This window comes from Aquarana catesbeiana, linkage group LG08 (genome assembly GCF_042186555.1).
Source record: "Aquarana catesbeiana isolate 2022-GZ linkage group LG08, ASM4218655v1, whole genome shotgun sequence".
NCBI lineage: Eukaryota > Metazoa > Chordata > Amphibia > Anura > Ranidae > Aquarana > Aquarana catesbeiana.
Genome location: NC_133331.1, coordinates 282,637,542 through 282,654,611, shown reverse-complemented (window position 1 = coordinate 282,654,611; position 17,070 = coordinate 282,637,542). Strand labels below are relative to the sequence as shown.

General features: G+C 43.2%; 2 protein-coding genes across 3 annotated transcripts in view; one reads left to right on the top strand and one right to left on the bottom strand.

The window, feature by feature from the left end:
- Positions 1–9,772, top strand: part of LOC141104596 (uncharacterized) — a 54,821-nt gene extending 45,049 nt beyond the window's left edge. The window contains exons 6-8 of one of the 2 annotated variants that reach the window (XM_073594222.1): positions 6,252–6,348; positions 6,498–6,593; positions 7,511–9,772. In XM_073594222.1, the coding sequence (XP_073450323.1) occupies positions 6,252–6,348; positions 6,498–6,593; positions 7,511–8,664 (1,347 nt within the window). In that variant the 3' untranslated portion in view covers positions 8,665–9,772. The remainder of the gene's footprint in view (positions 1–6,251; positions 6,349–6,497; positions 6,594–7,510) is intronic. The other variant, XM_073594224.1, reaches the window with a different exon arrangement.
- LOC141106758 (uncharacterized) overlaps positions 1–17,070 on the bottom strand; it is a 217,646-nt gene that overhangs the window by 180,820 nt on the left and 19,756 nt on the right.

Here is a 17,070-nt window from a genome sequence, read left to right as displayed (position 1 = left end):
CACTCCTCCACTGTATCTAGGGAAGGAGCCATGGTTGTCACCTAAGCTAGGCTACAGATATGTCTGTTTTTGTTCATCTTCATTACAGGGGACTGATGGGATTAGTAGTCTACATAGGAAAGATAAGGTTGTTGTTTTCCCAAATTGTCATTCAGACAGCACCTGATAGCGTAGCACCACCCACAATTTACAACAAACACTGTCATACAAATCTTTAACCACTTAAGGACCGAGCCTCTCTCTGAGATTTGTTGTTTACAAGTTAAAAACAGTTTTTTTTTGCTAGAAAGTTTCTTAGAACCCCCAAACATTATACATTTTTTTTCTAACACCCTAGAGAATAAAATAGCGGTCGTTGCAATACTTTATGTCACACCGTATTTGTGCAGCGGTCTTTTTTTGGAAAAGAAATACACTTTTTTTTAATTGAAAAATAAGACCACAGTAAAGTTAGCCCAATTTTTTTTGTTATATTGTGAAAGATAATGTTAAGCCGAGTAAATTGATATCCAACATGTCACTCTTCAAAATTGCACCCACTCGTGGAATGGCGACAAACTTTTACCCTTAAAAATCTCCATAGGCAATGTTTAAAAATTTACAGGTTGCATGTTTTGAGTTACAGAGGAGGTCTAGGGCTAGAATTATTGCTATTGCTCTACTGATTGCGGCGATACCTCACGTGTGTGCTTTGCTTTCATATACGGGCGCTGCTCACGTATGTGTTCGCTTCTGCACGCGAGCTCTTCGGGACGGGGCGTGTTTCAATTTCTTTTTTTTTTTTTCTCATTTATTTTACCTTTTTATGTTTATTTTTTACACTGTTCTTAAAAAAAAAAAAAAAAAAAAAAAAAAAAAGGTGTCACTTTAATTCCTATTACAAGGAATGTAAACATCCCTTATAATAGAAAAAAGCATGACAGGTCCTCTTAAATATGAGATCTGGTGTCAAAAAGGCTGAGATAACCCTCTTCAAACAGCCGACGTATATATAGAGTGGGCAGTCCGGAAGTGGTTAAAAGCAGCTGCTTCTCTTCCAACCTTAGTTTTAGTGTCTCCCCCGGCATGGCAGGAACTGTGAGGAGCTGTGCTACCTCTGATGCTGTTTCTGTCTCCTCTTACCGGCTTCCCCCTCTGATCCCCGCATGCCCTCACCACATACATGCAGGGAGCCATGCATCCGGCACCTGGCCCCTTGCACACAGCTCCTGCCACTCCACATCTCCTGTGTGTGGGGCACCAGGCAGTCGGATCCCCTGCTGCGGCCAGTGTATTGATCTCTGCAGACTTCCTTTCCCCCAGGGTCTAGTGGGCAGAGCGCCAAAGTCTAGTGCTCCTGATGTGGCCACGTGGGAGGGCGGCGGGCGGATCCTTTTACCCAGGCAATCTGATGTCTCAAATTGCCTGGTTTGTGAAATCGAGTCTCTGCTCAGTTATATCTACCTGAACTGGGTAAAAGAGCCAGAGTCTGCCAGCCCTACGGGGTACCTATGACAGTGAGGACCCCAGATTAAGGTCGGATCTCCAGGAGTGACTCCGGGCTTCCCATTGCCCAGCTGTCTCTCTGCCTGCATCTTCTGCTCCTCTCCCCTTGGATCTAGCTCAGGCTGCCAATCCCTTGCTTCCACGGACCCACCGGGACAAGCCACCCAGCACCAAGTCCACCCTACCAGAGGCCATGGGCACTCTGGTGTCCTAACCGTGAGTCCTTGAACCTGTCCGTCCTCCTTTGCCTATCCATATTACCGTCTTGAGGATCCTTCTCCCTTGCTGTGTCTTCAAGTTTCCCTGTGGGCTATTTCTTTTTTGCTATCCCATATATATTATCGTCTAGAGGATCATTCTCCCTTCCTGTGCCCTCTGGTTGCCATGTGGACTATTTATCCTCTGCTCTCCCCTATTACCATCCTGAGAATCATTCTTTCTTGATGTGCTTCCTGGTCACCCTGTAGACTATTTCTCCTCTGCTGCACCCTAATATCATGTGTCATAATCCCTTGCCGTGCCTGCTTGTCACCCTGTAAACTATCTCTCTGCATTGTGCCCTATTACTACTCATCCTGTACCCTCAATTCCCCCCAAAAAGCACCTGCACTTTAGGTCCTGTGTTTTTTTTTTTTTTGCCTCCGTGTTCTCTCTCTCTGGGCTCCTAGTTTGTCGCAGCTGGTTTGTGTCTATTTATGTTCTGAAGACCAAAGCCTCAGCGAGGATGTAGACATTTTACCTTTCAGCTGTCAGATTGTCCAGAGCAATCTCCAGCACAAACACGGCCTTCAAAGACATGGGTTTTATGAAATATACCAGGGATAAAAAGGGACCATGTTCAAAAGATCCTGGGGGTCAACTTTGTCTAATCTCAAGCCTGCCTCGGTGACCACCAGAAACCTGAAACATTGGTTGGGGCAGGTGAAGGCTCGTATAGAAAAAGCTACATCTCAGAAAGAGATTTTGGAATCCTTTCCTACACTTTTTAGAGTAGTTGGTTACATACATCAGCAGAATCCATCTGCTTATCAGTTAGGTCCTCTTTATTAACCTTTTGGCTGAAGGGGACTCCACTTCAAAGATCAAGTTGGGTGGTATTCCCTTTTCAAGAGCTCCTCTCTATGGCACAGATTTGGAAGCAATCCTGCTTGTAGGCATTTGGGCATGAGAATGGTCAAAGAAGGATGCAGAAAGGTTCTCCCCAATTGCAGAGAATTGAATGCCATTGCACTGGTTCTGATCTCCTTTCAGTAGGGTCAATATGTGCTGTTTTTCTGGAACAATGCCACAGAAGTGGTATATCACAAAATGGGGGGTGGGGGGTGATACCAAGATCAAAACTTTGTTCTAACTGGCAAAGGAAATCCTATCCTTGTCAGAGATTAACTTGACATCTTTAACAGCAGTTCATATGAAGTGAATCCTCAATCTGATGGCCAACTTCCTAAGCAGACACCATGTTCTAATGTCCAAATGGATCTTACATCAGGAAGTTTTTTTTTTCTTTTCCACATGATCACGGACGAATAGGGGTGGCCCCAAGTAAATCTATTCGGTAATCGGGACAATGCACTGGTTCCTGGCTTTTTTACAGTTAACAGAAGGGTTGAAGCCTTGGTGAACCCCAGATCCATAAAAAAAATTCAAGAGACGAGGACATCCCTTATCCTGATTGCTCCCATTTGTCCAAAATGCTTTGGCTCTCTATGCTCCTTCATCTGTTAGTAGACGCTCAGTGGACTCTACCCCTTGCTTCATCAGGGTCCTCTCCTTCTCCCATTAATCAACAACTTAAGAATGATAGTGTGTCTTCTGAGGAGCAGTTGTTGAAGAGGAATGATGTTTTAGAGCAGGGGTATCAAACTCAATTTCATCGTGGGCCGCATCAGCAGTATGGTTAACTCAAAAGTCTGGTTACATCTGGGGTGTGCTATTTACAGAGTGCAGGGTTCAGGAGTGTGTTACGTACAGAGTGCAGAGTTCAGGAGTGCGCTATGTACAGAGTGCAGGGGTGGGTTACGTATAGAGTTCAGTAATGCCCTGCAAACAGAGTACTGAGTTCAGGTGTGTGACATATACAGAATGCAGTTTATAAGTGCGCTACCTACAGAGTCCAGGAGTCCGCTACATACAGAGTGCAGAGTTCAGGAGTGCGCTATGTACAGAGTTCTGGTGTGCATTACATACAGATTGCAGGGTTCAAGAGTGCGCTACGTATAGAGTGCAGGGTCCAGGAGTGCGCTACATACAGCGTGCAGGGGTGCATTACGTACAGAGTGAAGAGTTTAGTAATGCCCTGCATACAAAGTGCAGAGTTCAGGTGTGTGCCATATACAGAATGCAGAGTTTATAAGTGCGATACCTACAGAGTTTAGGAGTGCGCTACGTACAGAGTGCAGAGTTCAGAGTGCGCTATGTACATAGTTCTGATGTGCATTACATAGAGAGTGCAGGGTTCAAGAGTACCCTGCTTCTTCCTTACAACTACCTAGCTGTCGGTTCCTCATGGACTCTATCTCAGGCTCTGACCTTCCTCTGTCTCAACCTGGACACCATGGTGCATACCAGCACCTCTCACAGCTCCCTTCACACACTGACCCCCTCGGGAGGGTGTGGCTCTGAGGTCTATCTCTGGCTCTCCTATGACGCCAGCACATACCTGTGCCATCAGTGTGCTTGCTTCCCACGAAATCTGAAGTAAACCACCATTTTACAGAGTAGCATGGGGTCCCCCTGCTACACTATTAAAGTTGTTTATAAACCCTTCTATATACCCAGTGACTTGACTAGCCTCAGGCAATACATGGATATTAAACAAATCCTCCTACATATGTTGTACCTGTTTATCTGCAGCCATCTTTCCTCTACATCCATTCAAAGTGCAGGATTTACACAGGATCTCTCAGCTCTGCAATACAGGGGGTGGAAAGCTAAAGGTACATCAGTGAGGAGAGCTCTGAGAGCTGATTGGAGAGAAGGGACATCCCCCCCCCACCCCCACCCTTCCCACAGCATGCAGGAACAGAGCTAGAGCTGTCAATTACAGTCTGTGTGCTGGAACTCCTCCCCTGTCACTTTTTTTTTTTCTTGGTGTCAGGAAAACTTTTCAAAAGTGACTCGTGCAAATAGTGAAGTAACATAGTAGCAGACGTAAATTACACTTAGTGCTCTTAATTGAGAAAAGTACACACTATAGTAAATATGTTTTGTTCATCTTTCATGTCTGAGGAATTCTATATAGCTATAAATGTGAAGCCCCCATGTCTCAGCACATTCTACCAGAGCTATTGCAACTACTTGGACAGAAAGAGGTGGTGACAGTCCAGAGCAAATTTGTGAACCTGCTACATGGTCAAGTGCTTTGAATTTTATCCGCCATTGCAAAGATTTATGGGAACCAAGTTTCTGGTAAAGCAGGCCATAGATAGTTTCAATCTCCACTAGTTCAGCAGGGACCAGCTGAGATTTGAACCATCTATGGGCAGGCTGATTGTACCCAAGTTGATCCATCGATCCACTTAGGTACAACCAGCATTTCGGATTTTTACATGTGATTATTGCCAGCGGCCATAGCTGCTAGCAATAATCACTGTTCTCCCGGCAGGGTTGCAGGAAAGAAAAACAAATCATCCTTAATCTTTAAAGCGGAATTCCACCCAAAAATGGAACTTACGCTTTTCAGAATCCTCCCCCCTCCAGTGTGTCACATTTGGCACCTTTCAAGGGGGAGGGGGGAGCAGATACCGTCTAATACAGGTATTTGGCTCCCACTTCCGGGCATAGATAGCCGAGCCGAGCCACCTACGGCTATCTATGTCACGTCCGGCGCCTCATCCCCCCCCCCCCGCTGTCTTGCTGTCTTATGGGAGACACACAGGTCCCAGAAGACAGCAGGGACCAGTGGCATCACGCAGCGAGAGTAGGGAACCAGGCTGTGAAGCCGCAAGACTTCACTTTCTAATTCCCTTACCGAAGATGGCGGCGCCTCCACCAGAGAGCCGAGGGACAGTTCGGATGAGGATATCGCGGGAACCCAGGACAGGTAAGTGTCCTTATTTTAAAAGTCAGCAGCTGCAGTATTTGTAGCTGCTGACTTTAAAAAAAAAAATTGGCAGAACTCTTTTTCGTTTTAACTTGGATTTTTCATTTCCTGTTAAACTCACAGGAGGTCAGAGACACTGTATTTGTGGCAAAATCAACAGGTATTTTCTGTACTAAAAACAAATGCAGCCACTATATTTAAAGTGTAAGTTCACCTTTACAGAAAATCTGTAAGGTGAACTTACACTGGACCCCCCCACGATCACTCGCTAGGAGACATCAGGTCGCTGCTTTACCAGTCCGGGGATTTCAAATCCCTGTGGCTTTCTCTCCTCTTCTCCAGTGCTGACGGGGTGGGCTAGGTGGGTTCCGATTGGCCAGCTCTGTCCACGTGATGGCGCAGACCAATTAGAATGTCTCCTTTTACGAAGTAGGTCTAGGAGAGATTAAGTTGCTGGGATTTAAAATCCCTGGACCGGTGAAGCGGCGACCGAATGTGTCACATGTGTACGACTTCTGTATAGCGGGACGGAGGGGGGGGGGGGGGGGGGGGAGGAGAGGGGAGGGGGTCCAGTGTAAGTTCACCTTACAGATTTTCTGTAAAGGTGAACTTGCCCACTAAAGACTGGTAAGTTGCAACATATTAAATGTTTTTCATGTGTTTATCAGCATTTTTATTTTAAAGGACAACTAAAGTTGCAGATATCACAATGTATCTTATCCAGGAGGAAAGCCTGATTTTTGTTAAAATTGAGGATGAAGAGACACTTGAGATTTGTGATCTGTATAAGGAGAAGGAAAGTCCTCCAGAGATCAGCACAGGTGAGTAATAAAAAGTAAATCCAGAGAAGAGTCCCAGATTCTCCTTGTTCAGTCACTACAACAATCTCTTCTTCTCCCCCCCACACACACTCTCTGGGTTCTCTCATACATATCAGTACAGGGGGCTTCACTCTCCTCTTTATTCACAGACCCCGGAGAAACTCGGAGAGACGTCAAAGCTGAGGAGGAGGAAGAGGCATACGAGAGAATAAAAGAGGAGGAATTTCCTATAGAGATCCATATGAGTGAGTAATATACAGTATATGTTAAATACAGAAACGTATTTCCCTGCATGGTCTCTGCAGAGCGGACTTCTGCATCCACCAGCCACTTGCCTGATGATCTCTGCATATCTCAGAGGGCAACATTCACACACTGATCCTGACTCAGAAGTGAGTGCATTTTTTCCTAATCTATTCCAATTATTAATACAGATGGTGCGCCCATCTCCTTTTTTTTCTTTGCATATGTATATCAGGCTATCTCAGGACCTATCCAGGGGAGCTGCTACCATCACCCTGCATGACTTTATTCTTTCCCCCTAGGGATTCAGTTGTGCCATTATTTCATAACGTTGCAGGGTTGCTGCTTTAAGGCCTGATTCACACTTATGCACGTTGCAGTTTGCATATTGCAGGTGTATTTTGTGTTTTTCAATACATGCTTTTCATCCAATGAAGTCTATGGAACCAAAAGCCAGAAAAAAAGTCCCTGGCCCTTTTCATAAAATGCACAGATGTGAACTACATCCATAGGAAACCATGTTAAATGGATGGAAGTGTGTTTCTGCAAAACGCGCTAAAAATGCAAAGGTGTGAACCAGGCCTTAATCCCAGCAGTGTTCTCTCCTTTTTCCGTTTATCCCTTTTGCAGGCTTTTTTGGGCATAAAGGCACTTTTTCTGACATAGTCACCCTGTAGGAAGTGCCAGAAATGCCTACTAAAGCAATGTAGTCCTGGATGGGAGAGGGACAGCAGCAGAAGTGATGTACATGAGCCTTGCCAATATGAACCCTGTTGCATGTAAGACAAGTCATATAACCGCTACTTGACAAGTAACACATGGATACCATTGTAATGCTGCCATACACTACACTGATATATAAGAAGTCTTACCATGTATTTTAACTGTCCCTATTCCCCTTCTATCTTATTTCCTCCAGATGGACAATACATCAGGAATGATATGGGGGAACTTCTATCATCTGATCCCTCTACACCTAGGGGGAGTTTTCCCAATCACTCCCCTCCCATCACCCATCATACAGATCATAAAGAAAGAATTAATAGTGAAGAGAAGCATTTTGTGTGTCAAGAATGCGGAAAATATTTCACTCAGAAGTCAACTCTTACTTCCCACCTACGGATCCATACAGGCGAGAAACCGTATTTTTGCTCCCAGTGTGGGAAACGTTTTAACACAAATGCCCATCTTCTTCGCCATCAGAGAATTCACACCGGGGTAAAGCCATATTCATGTTCCGAGTGCGGGAAATGTTTTACCACAAGTACAGCTCTTGTTAATCACAAGAGAACTCATACTGGGGAGAAGCCGTATTCATGTTCAGAGTGTGGAAAATGTTTTAGTGCGTGTTCAGCTCTTATCTATCACAAGAAGACTCACACGGGGGAGAAGCCACACTCGTGTTCAGAATGTGGAAAATGTTTTACTACGAAATCAGCTGTTGTTTATCACAAGAGGAGAACTCATGAGGGGGAGAAACCATATTCGTGTTCAGAGTGCGGGAAATGTTTTACTGAGAGTTCAGCTCTTGTTACTCACAAGAGATCTCACACAAGGGAGAAGCCGTATTCATGCACCGAGTGTGGGAAATGTTTTAGTATGAGTTCAACCCTTGTGAACCACATGAGAACTCACACAGGAGAGAAGCCGTATTCATGTTTAGAATGTGGAAAAAGTTTTGCTCGAGGATCCCATCTTGAGTTACACAAAAGAACTCACACGGGGGAGAAGCCGTATTCATGTTCGGAGTGTGGGAAATGTTTTAGCCAGCGGAGCAATCTCAAATTACATAAGAGAATTCACACTGGGCAGAAGCCGTATTCTTGTTCAGAATGTGGGAAATGCTTTACTACGAGTACTGCTTTTGTTTATCACATGAGAACTCACACCGGGCACAAGCCGTATTCATGTTCACAATGTGGGAATTGTTTTACTACACGCTCAGCTCTTGTTTATCACGAGAGAACTCACACGGGGGAGAAGCCGTACTCATGTTCAGATTGCGGGAAATGTTTTACTGCAAGTTCAGCTCTCAGTGCCCACAAGAAAACCCACATGGCAGTGAAGTTGTAGTTAGGGTCACATTTCAGGAAATGTTTAACCCAGGAAAAAAAATGTATTACATCAGAGAAAAAATAAAGGACAGAAATCATATTTTTGATAAAATTGAGAAAGATGTTTTACTGAAAAGGTATACAGGTGTTTTGCGCTAAAATTAGCGCCTGTAAAACTGCCTGTTCTGCAGCCCCAGTGTGAAAGCCTGAGTTTCACGCTGGGGTGGTGCGCTTGTAGGACGGGAAAAAAAGTCCTGAAATCAATGGGCAGCACTGCCAAAGCGCCTGCAAAGCGCTTCGGCAGTGGCTTTTCGTGCGCTTTTAACCCTTTCCTTACCTGCTAGCGGCCGAAAAGCACCGCTATAACAGTGGTAAAGCGCCGCTAAAACTAGCGGCACTTTACCGCTAACGCCCCTCAGTGTGAATGTAGCCTAACTCACACTGAACTCCTTTTGTAATCATGAACCCTGTGCAGGAGAGGTATTATGTTTGTATTAATAGTCCACACCAATGTTAAGAGACTATTTGCATTTTTGCAGCACGCTAGGTTGTGCATTAATGTGCGTCGTGTTAAGGCAGACCACTGAAATGAATGGGCTCCCATAGCACCAAAACATGTTTGTAACTCTGCAATGCAGGTGTTGTGATGAGGTGCAGCTTAAAATAAAAGACATCATAACATAGTAATGAGTATAATGTGCATTGCCTTGTGTTGCAGTAACATGCACATTACCACAATGTAAGGTTGAAAACGGGCCCTCAGTTGTGTCTTCTGAATTAACTTTTTTGAAATTCTGATCCTTATGTCACATCCTTGTTTCCAGGGAGGGATATGGTGAATATAAGTACCATTCATGTACAGGAAGGAAACCGCCACCACGCACTTTGTTTTTATCTGCTTGTTAACATGAAAAATACATCTTTAGTTTTATTTGTTTTGTGTTTTCTTTCCAAGTCTGATTTAATTAATTTCAGTATTTAACGTTACCTTTAGATTGATGTAGTCTTTTTTATTACTCTTTATTGCTTTTAACCACTTGAAGGCATATTCTGACACTTCTACTGTACATGTAAAAATCAGTATTTTTTTTTGCTAGAAAAATACTTAGAACCCCAAACATTATTATTATTTTTTTTTTTTTTAGAAGAGGCCCTAGAGAATAAAATGGTGGTCATTGCAATTTTTTATGTCATATGGTATTTACGCTGTGGTTTTTCAAACGCACTTTCTTTTGGAAAAAATACACTTTAATGCAATTTTTAATGCAAAAAAAAATATATATATATATAACCCAATTTTTTGGTAAAATATAAATGATGATGTTACGCTGAGTAAATAGTTACCTAGCATGTGATACTTTAAAATTGCGCACTTTTGTGAAATGGTGGCAAACTACGATGCCTAAAATTCTCCATGGGCAATGCTTTACATTTTTTTACAGGTAACCAGTTTAGAGTTACAAAAGGAAGTCTAGCACTGGAATTATTGCTCTTGCTATAATGATTGCGGTGATACCTCTAATGTGTGGTGCGAACACTGTTTACATATGTGTGTGCGACCTACGTATGTGTTCACCTCTGCGTGTGAGCGCAGGGGGACCAGGGCCCTTTTAAAAAAACATTTGTATTATTTATTTTTTACCAAAACAACTCATACCCTCAGAGTTTATTCCAGGTGGCATGATGTTATACCTAAACTGACAACAAAGGGGTGGGAGGATGTTGAGGAAACCTATATGTTCTCAGTCATCTACTCTAAAGATAAACTCATCCAACTCAAAATCTACCATCAAATGTACCATACACATATGAAACTATATTGCCCACTTTGTTTCTGACTCTGTGTTTGTAAAGTAGATATATTATAACATACAGTATGCCATATTTTTACCGTGTCCTGTTATTATTATTATTTTGTAATCACTTTTATTGCTATTACAAGAAATTTAAACATTCCTTTTGATTGCAATAAAGCATGACAGGTCCTCTTTATGAAGACATCTGGGGTGTATAAGACCCCAAAACCCTCCTCTACCATTGAAAGCATGAGATTAAAATAAAAACATTGATCTGCTTTCCAGAAATAAAATGTCTCTGTTTACATCTGCCCTAACCGGAAGTGATGAAATGCTCGTCGCTTCCGATATCTTAAACCATGATCAGTGCCGAGCTCCGCGATTGTAAGAGAGAGCCCAGAGAGGCACCGGCCACTTGTAAAAGTGATCTGTGGCTAATTAGCTGCTAGGAATGCTTTTATGATGTAGGGCACCACCACTTGGGAAAATCGATACTGGGGTTATGGCTAACAGCTGCAGTCATATCCCCGGTATAACTGCTTGAACACAATGACATACAGTAGTGGGAGTACATACAATTGGTATATTCACCTAGAAGGTATACATAGAAAGAAAGGTGAGTAATTGTGGTCTCCTGAGACCGAACAGGGAAAAGTGGTAAGAGTAGATTGAGTTATGGACTCATAATTTTGTTGAATCTTTTAGGAGAACCTCTGGTAGTATAGGTGAGTTTGTACAAGGAAAGTATGGAATTTGTTTCTTATTCTCCGCTAAAGTCAGAGGGAGGGGTCTTTTCCAGGTAATTAGATTTTTTTTTTAGCATAAAAGTATAGTACCCTTGAAATTTTCTTAGTATGGAGGTTGATGGGGAAATCCTCCACCAGCTCCAGTAGACACACCCTGGGACAGTGTAAATTTGGAAGGCCTAAAGCCGAAAATATTTGTATCTGTGGGCATAACTGTATGGCATTATAGAAATTTGCTTCACAACCGCAGAGGCAGAAACAAAGTGGAGAATATAGTCTCATAGGTGTATAGTACATTTGATGGTAGATTTTGAGTTGGATGAGTTTATCTTTAAAGGAGATAACTGAGAACATATACAGTTGTGCTCATAAGTTTACATACCCTGGCAGAATTTATGATTTCATGGCCATTCTTTGGAGAATATGAATGATAACACAAAACTTTTCTTTCACTCTTGGTTAGTGTTTGGCTGAAGCCATTTATTATCAATCAACTGTGTTTTTTCACTTTTTAAATCATAATGACAACAGAAACTACCCAAATGACTCTGATCAAAAGTTTACCATGTATTGCCCCATTTAACATCAATGACAGCTTGAAGTCATTTGTGGATGAGGCTCTTTATCTTCTCAAATGGTAAAGCTGCCTATTCTTCTTGGCAAAAAGCCTCCAGTTCCTATAAATTCTTGGGCTGTCTTGCATGAACTGCACGTTGGAGATCTCCCCAGAGTGGCTCAATGATATTGAGGTCAGGAGACTGAGATGGCTACTCCAGAACCTTCACTTTATTGTGCTGTAGCTAAACACTAACCATGAGCGAAAGAAAAGTTTTATCATTCATATTCTCAGAAAAATGGCCAAGAAATCATAAATTCTGCCAGGGTATGTAAACTTATGAGCACAACTGTAGGTTTCCTCAACATTTCCCACTCCTCTGTCGTCAATTTTGGTATAACATCATGCCACCTGGAACGATTTGGAGGTTTGAGTTGTTTTGGTAGTAAGTAGCTCAAGATAATACTTAGAGATCAGTTTGGATTAATTTGGAGATAACAATTGTATTTCTAGAGAAGTTTGTTTTAGCGTAACCTGGGAAGATTTAAATTGACTAATTGCGGAGTAATGGAGTCGGTAAATTGGTGGAGTCTTTAATTACATAGGTACATGGTTAGTATGAAAAGACATGTTTAGCAAGTGTAGCGGTATGTTTACCTCTTGGTTACTTAGCAATCCGCCAATCACCCTGCTGCCAGACCTCCATCTATCAGTGAAGACAATGGACAGTCATTTGCACAATTTTGTTACGTTTATTGTAGGATACAACTTGAATTGGGGAAAGGATGATATGAGATGCCCATAACATTCAGCACATTATGTGAAGTTATTCAGTGGCCTTGGCCTTGCAAAAACTGGATACACTCCTTGCACCCCAGTCTCCTTCTTTTGAATAACTTTTCTGCAGACTGTTGCTCCTTCTTTCCTTGTACAAATCCTTTACTGCAAGAGTACTGACATTCTATTTCTTCGCTTCCATTGGGACAAGAAAGAATCACTCTGAATAATTCCTCGCAGACCATAATGGTATTGTCTATGCGAATCAAAGAACCAGAAGCATACACAGCCTCTCCCCGATGGCCCAGAGAATCAGACAGCCACACAGTCTTTTGGAAGGTATTACCATTGTGCTAACCAGGCCAGAGATAACTCTGTACCTCCACACGATGGCCTGACACATGGTAATGGGCGGACTACTGCTTTTAGCCAGTCCATGACTATCAATGTTGTGTTCCCCGGCCACAGCATTCTGCACTGATCTTTCTTTAAGAGCATAATAGTTCTGTGTCCCCGGTCACAGAACTCTGCTCTACTCTCCTCCGCTTGACTGCTACTTCTTCCGAACAGATCTCCTCCAGCATACAAGTCCGGTGTTCCCCGGTCACAGCAGCCTGATACCTCATGGAGATGAAGATCTTATCTAAGACTCCCTCCATCCCTCCTCCGCTTTCGGCGCATCCCCACGTGGGGACGCCCGGAACAGCAACTCAATACTCCATTCTTTCTGTTACTACTTTCCAGAACTCCCCCTTGGCAGCATGTGACCTCAGCTTATATGGGAGGCCTTCCCCCTGCCAACACCAAAGGGTAATTGGTCAGAGCTCCTCACATGAGCTGCCTGCCACTCAAACATCAGCTCCAACCCCTCTTCCAGAACAATCCTTCTGAAAGCAGGGGAGGCACCTTTTGAGTCAGAGCACAGGTGGCCACACCCACCACTGCACTGAACACTCCCAGTCCCAAATCAAAACAACCAGGCTCAGCCTAAACTACAGGCCTGGCTATATTTACCTGCACTTGGGCCCTGAGCTAAAGAGAATACTACTCTAGCACCTACCTTCAGGTAGAGGGTGCTAAACAAGTTAGAAATACACTCTCCTTTCATCCACAGAAAATTCCATTTGATTTACAGTGGGCAAAACTTTACAAAGAGTTGCACAATTTGATGCAACAGGGAAAATAATCAGTAGCTCCAAGGGCACATTAGTGTCAGGGTTACTGTTGAGATTAGAAGGAGACCTGTATGGGAAAAATAATAATTAGGGTTACATAGTTAGTCAGGTTGAAAAAAGACCATCTAGTTCAACCAATAAAAAAAAAAAAATAAAAAATCATACAATCCCATATACACAATCCTATACCCACAGTTGACCCAGAGGAAGGCGAAACCCCCAGGAAAGCATGATCCAATTTGCTACAGCAGGGGAAAAAAAATCCTTCCTAAACCCCCAAGAGGCAATTGGATATTCCCTGGATCAACTTTACTTATAAATGTTAGTACGCAGTTACTGTATTTATCGGCGTATTACACGCACAGGCGTATAACACGCACATTCATTTTAAGAGGAAAGTTTCAGGAAAAAAACTTAAATTTTAAATAAGGAATGCCCATCTGCAGCCTCACAAGTGCCATCAATGCAGCCTCATCAGTCCACCTCAATGCAGCCTCACCATTGCCATCAATGCACCAGCCTCACCATTGCCATCAATGCAGCCTGATGCCCATCTGCAGCCTAGAGGGGACAGGGAGGGGGGCGGGATGAGCACCGACAGATTACAGTGAGAATCTCCTATGATAGACAGAACAGTGGTCCAGTGGTGTCCCAGGAGACGTGACTTCCTATTACAGAGGCTGCCAAGTAAACAGGAGATTCTCACTGTATTTAATCTGACGGCGCTCGTCCCGACCCCTTCCCTGTCCCCTCCGAGGCAGCTAAAATGTAAGTATTGACGTACATTTAGGAAAGAATCCAGGCCTTGTTTAAAGCAATCTAATGAGCTACCCAGAACCAGCTCAGGAGAGAGTGTATTCCATATTTTCAAAGCTCTTACTGTGAAGAAACCTTTCCTTATTTAGAGATGAACTCTCTTTTCCTCTAGATGTAAAGAGTGCCCCCTTGTCCTCTGTGATGACCTTAAAGTGAATAACTGAACATCAAGTTCACTATATGGACCCCTTCTGTATTTGTACATGTTGATCATATCCCCCCTCTTCTAAAGAGAGAATAAATTCAGTTCCTCTCCTCTTTCCCCATAGCTGAGCTCCTCCATGCCTGTTATCAGTTTGGTTGGCCTTCTCTATAGAGAAGTTATAGGGTTATAGGAAGGGTTGGTGGTAGGGTCACGAGGAGGGGAATAGTCACAAAAAATGGTTAGGGTCTAGGATGTGGTGGTAGACTGCGGACCAAAGGATCCTGAGGAGCTGATCAGGGGTCTTTGGTTAAACTCAGGATGTCCACCAAAAAAAAAAAGGGAGGTTAAAATACTTCCACAATAAAAGGTCAAAACCTTCAACTATTGAGGCTACGGTCACCCAGCAAGGGAGGGAACACACTGCCTTTCTAGTGCACAGGTAGAGAAAAGCTGTCTCCACACAGGGTCAGTGTGGTCACTCTCTATGCCTTGAGCATTCCCATTCTGGGAGCTCTGCTCCTCAAATTGGTAAGAAGAGTCAGCAAAAAAAAATAATCCTGAGAACAAGGGGTAAATATTACATGAGAGGTCATTAGTGTTAGGGTTATAGGTAGGGTTACTGTTGAGAATAGAGGGAGGTATACTTGTAAGGTTACAAACCTAATTAAGGTTACAGGAAGGGTTAGTTGGTGGTGGGGTCACAAGGAGGGGGCATAGTAACAAAAATGGCTAGTGTTAAGTAGGCCTTACAGCTTTACAATTTCAATAGAAAATTGTTGTTTTCAACGTTGGTTTAATTATCTGAGAATTAGAGGGGATGGTTCCACAATCAGTTTTGACCAGAGCAAGCAAAAAAAATTAAAGGACAAGGATGGAAAATTTTTGTTGAATCTGTTGGGAATGAACAAATTTCCAATAGTTGAATTCGCTCCTGACTGAGAAAAATTGTAACTAGTCTTATGCGCATGTACTTGTCAAAGATAACCCAGAAGTAGAATGTTCGTTCTACTGTATGAAAATCGAGACATTGAGATGGTACTCCAAAGAAAATTTGTTCAAAATTAGGCAAGTCCGAGAAGGCACCATCAAATGGGAGAATGAGGGATTTTAATACTTTTTTCACCAAAACGAAATTCTACAGGTGTAAAACCAGCCTTGGTGTTAGTATTACATGAAGGGTAGGGGTTACAGGGAGGATTAGTGGTATTCATACCTTCCCTCCATAGGTTTACAGAAATTAAGAAGATTACAAGAAGGGTTAGACCCCATACACACTATTAGATATTCTGCAGATTTTTGTCTTCGGATTTACCAAAACCATGTAGTGCAAGGGCCTGCCTGATTGTATACAAATTGAAATTCTTATGCCGCGTACACACAATCGAAATTTCTGGCAACAAAGCCATGGATTTTTTTCGAAGGGATGTTGGCTCAAACTTGTCTTGCATACACACGGTCATACAAATGTTGTCGGAAATTCCGAACGTAAGAACTCGGTGACTTACAAGACGTACGACGAGCCGAGAAAAAGGAGGTTCAGTATCCAGTGCGGCTCCTTCTGCTTGATTCTGAGCACGCGTGAGCTTTTCTGCGACGGACTTGTGTACACATGATCGGACTTTCCGACAACAAGTGAAGTTGGCGGAAAATTTGACCAACAGCAAATATTCGATGGAGCATACACATGGTCGGCCTTTCCGACAACAAGCTCACATCGAACACTTCCCGTCGGAAAGTCCGACCGTGCGTACGCGGCATTAGTGTTTGACCTCATATTATATGGTTTTGGTAAATCTGAAGACAAAAATCTACAGAAAATCTAATAGTGTGTATGGGGTCTTAGTGTTATGCAGAGATTTATCATTAGGTTTTTCAGGGAGATTTTTGTTTGGGTTACAGAAAGGGTTAGGATTAGTATTATATACAGGGTTATAAGGTCTGTATGAGCGTTACAGGGAGTTAAAGTGGTTCTAAAGGCTGAAGCTCCCAGCTCCCCCTATACTTGCCTGAGCTCGAACTAGCACTGTGCACAAAAACAGTGGCTCTCTTTGCTGTCTGCATACTCAGGCTCAGAGACAGCAGTGAGAGCCATTGACTCCCGTTGCTGTCAATCACAGCCTTTGAGGAGGGGCGGGGACACGCTCTATGCCAGCTTGGGAGTGAGCTCGCACGAGTGCCCCTATAGCAAGTGGCTTGCTATAGTGGCCACTGAATGGGGGGAGAAGCCAGGAGTGCCGGCAGGGGACTCGAAAAGAGGAGGATCGGGGCTGCTCTGTGCAAAACCATTTCACAGAGCAGGTAAGTATAATATATTTGTAAACCCTTATTTTTATTTTAAATAACAATCACTTTAATATTTGGTTTACAGGAAGGCATGATGTATTAGTGTTGGGGTTACAGAGTTAGATTGAAGG